The 2,500-nt window shown below is 32.2% G+C and overlaps 1 protein-coding gene across 1 annotated transcript; it reads left to right on the forward strand.

Moving 5' to 3' along the window:
• The first annotated feature begins 1,255 nt into the window (after positions 1 to 1,255).
• LOC149778515 (testis-specific serine/threonine-protein kinase 4-like) lies at positions 1,256 to 2,029 on the forward strand. The gene has a single exon (XM_089938350.1). The coding sequence runs from the start codon at positions 1,256 to 1,258 to the stop codon at positions 2,027 to 2,029; it is 774 nt and encodes a 257-aa protein (XP_089794476.1).
• Positions 2,030 to 2,500: the final 471 nt, after the last annotated feature.

Below are 2,500 nucleotides of genomic sequence, written 5' to 3' on the forward strand. Positions count from 1 at the left end.
CAAAATTTAATTTTGAAGTTATGAATTACTAATCGATTCTTCTTCTTCTTATCATTTTTATTAATATTATTATTTATTATTATTATTGTCATTCATAAAACTTATGTAACCTGACTAAATAATGTAAATGTTGATACCATTTTTGTCTTCTTTGCTATGACTCGGCCGGAGTTTGAACCCACGATCACGGGCTTGCTAGGCGGAGGTTCTAACCACCTGGACACCGGGTCCGGTCTTAGTTATGGATTTCATTACTAATACTATACCTATCATTAATATAAGACATAATTATTTTTCGAGTGATCTCCCTTGTTATTATAGTATGAATTATCTCCCTTTTTATTTTAGTATTTCAAGGCCATGCGGAAAAAATATGTAAATTTCAAAACTTAATTTTGATGTTATTCTTCTTCTTGGTCTTCTTCGTATTGTTATTATTATTATTAATAACAATTATTATTATTATCATTATTATTATTATTATTATTATTATTATTGAGATAAGTCCTTTTTCTTTTTCGAGTGATCTCCATTGTTATTATAGTATGAATTATCTCCCTTGTTATTATTGTTTTTCAAGGCCATGCGGAAAAATTATGTAAATTTCAAAAATTAAATTTTGAAGTTATGTATTTCATTACTATACGATTCTGCTTCTTCTTGGTTTACTTCATATTATTATTATTATTGAGGTAAGTCCTTTTTATTTTTCGAGTGATCTCCATTATTATTATAGTATGAATTGTCTCCCTTTTTGTTATAGTATTTCAAATGCTTCATTCATTGTTAATAATTATATTTGTAATAATAATTATGTTCCTTTTGGAGTGATTTCCCTTGAGTGATTTCTGGTGACCTAACCTTGTCTGTGACTGTGTAACCTCGTGACCTGGGTCAGGTCATTACATGACCTTGACTTTATCGAATGACCGGAGGTTAAATGATGACACTGGGTCATGACCGTGGAACATACCATTTTTAGGTAAGTCAGGCTGGCAGCTTGCTCGTGTCCTGTACCTTCCTATTCTGTTTCATTACAAGATTGTATTGGACACTTTATATTATTTAAGTAATAAATTCCCGTAAAATAAAAATGTATGGCTATGAACTTTCTTACAATAGTTAGTTGTATGCAAATGATCCATCATTCCCTACTGAATAATGTAGTCGTCCAGCCTCGTTTTGGAAAATGGTCATATATAAAGCGTGATAACACTTGCTTTCATCACAATTCAAATAACTAATATAACTAATCATGTGCGTCTATAATAAGTTAGGTCCAGTGGTTGGCGAGGGTGCCTATGGTAAAATCTTCATTTCTACCATTGGCAACATTAATGTGGCTGTTAAGATTATTAGCAAGAAAGGTAAGAGCAATGAATATTTGGAAAAATTTCTTCCAAGAGAATTGGAAGCCGCTTCCAAGCTAAAGCACGAGAATATAATCAATGTTTTCGAAGTAATGGAGAGCAAAAATAGCGTTTACATAGTCATGGAACTGGCTCAAGGTGGTGACCTCTTGGACAAAATTACCGAGGAGGGACCTCTGAGCAAAGATGAAGCCCAGAAGATCTTCAAGCAGATTGTCGAGGCCGCTGAATACATGCACAGGCAGAACATGGCCCACAGAGATCTCAAGCTTGAAAACATTCTGCTTGATTCTGAGGGCAATGTCAAGGTCACTGACTTTGGATTCACTAAGACAGTGAAAAATAATGAACTGAGCAATACATTTTGCGGCAGTGCTGTGTACACTGCCCCCGAGATCCTCAAAGGCGAGGCTTACGATGCATTCAAGGCCGATGTCTGGAGCCTCGGTGTTATCCTCTATGGGCTGGTTTACGGAGCTCTCCCCTTCCAGGAGGGCAGCATAAGCCAAATGGTCGTCGGCCAGGTCCAGAAAACAATTAGCCTTCCCAAGGTGAAGGCTGATAAGGACTGTGAGCAGTTGATCATGAGCATGCTTGAGCCTGAAGCTGCCAAGCGTGTCACCTTGAGCGATATCCTTTCCTCTAAGTGGTTCAACTAAATAAAAATTCAAAAGTAATCATCTTATTTAATAATAACAACAACAACAACAACATAATAATAATAATAATAATAATAATAATAATAATAATAATAATAATAATAACAACAACAACAACAACGATAGCAGTAGTGGTAATAATAATAACGATAATAAAAACTACAATAATAATTATAAGAGAAGAAGAAGAAAAGGAAGAAAAATAATAATAATAATAATAATAATAATAATAATAATAATAATAATAATGATAATAATAATAATAACAACAATAATAATAACAATGACAATAATATCTATAATGTTAATAGTAATAATATTAGCGATAATACTACTACTAATAATAATAACAGTGATGATAATATTAATTGTGATGATGATTACAATCTCAGCTATCATATTGTTGTTATTATTAATATTATCATTATTATTATACTTTGTTTTTTATTATTCTTCATGTTTTTCATATAA

The sequence above is a fragment of the Sinohyriopsis cumingii genome, chromosome 17, assembly GCF_028554795.1.
Source record: "Sinohyriopsis cumingii isolate HCF-2022 chromosome 17, ASM2855479v2, whole genome shotgun sequence".
In the NCBI taxonomy this organism is placed as follows: Eukaryota; Metazoa; Mollusca; class Bivalvia; order Unionida; family Unionidae; genus Sinohyriopsis; species Sinohyriopsis cumingii.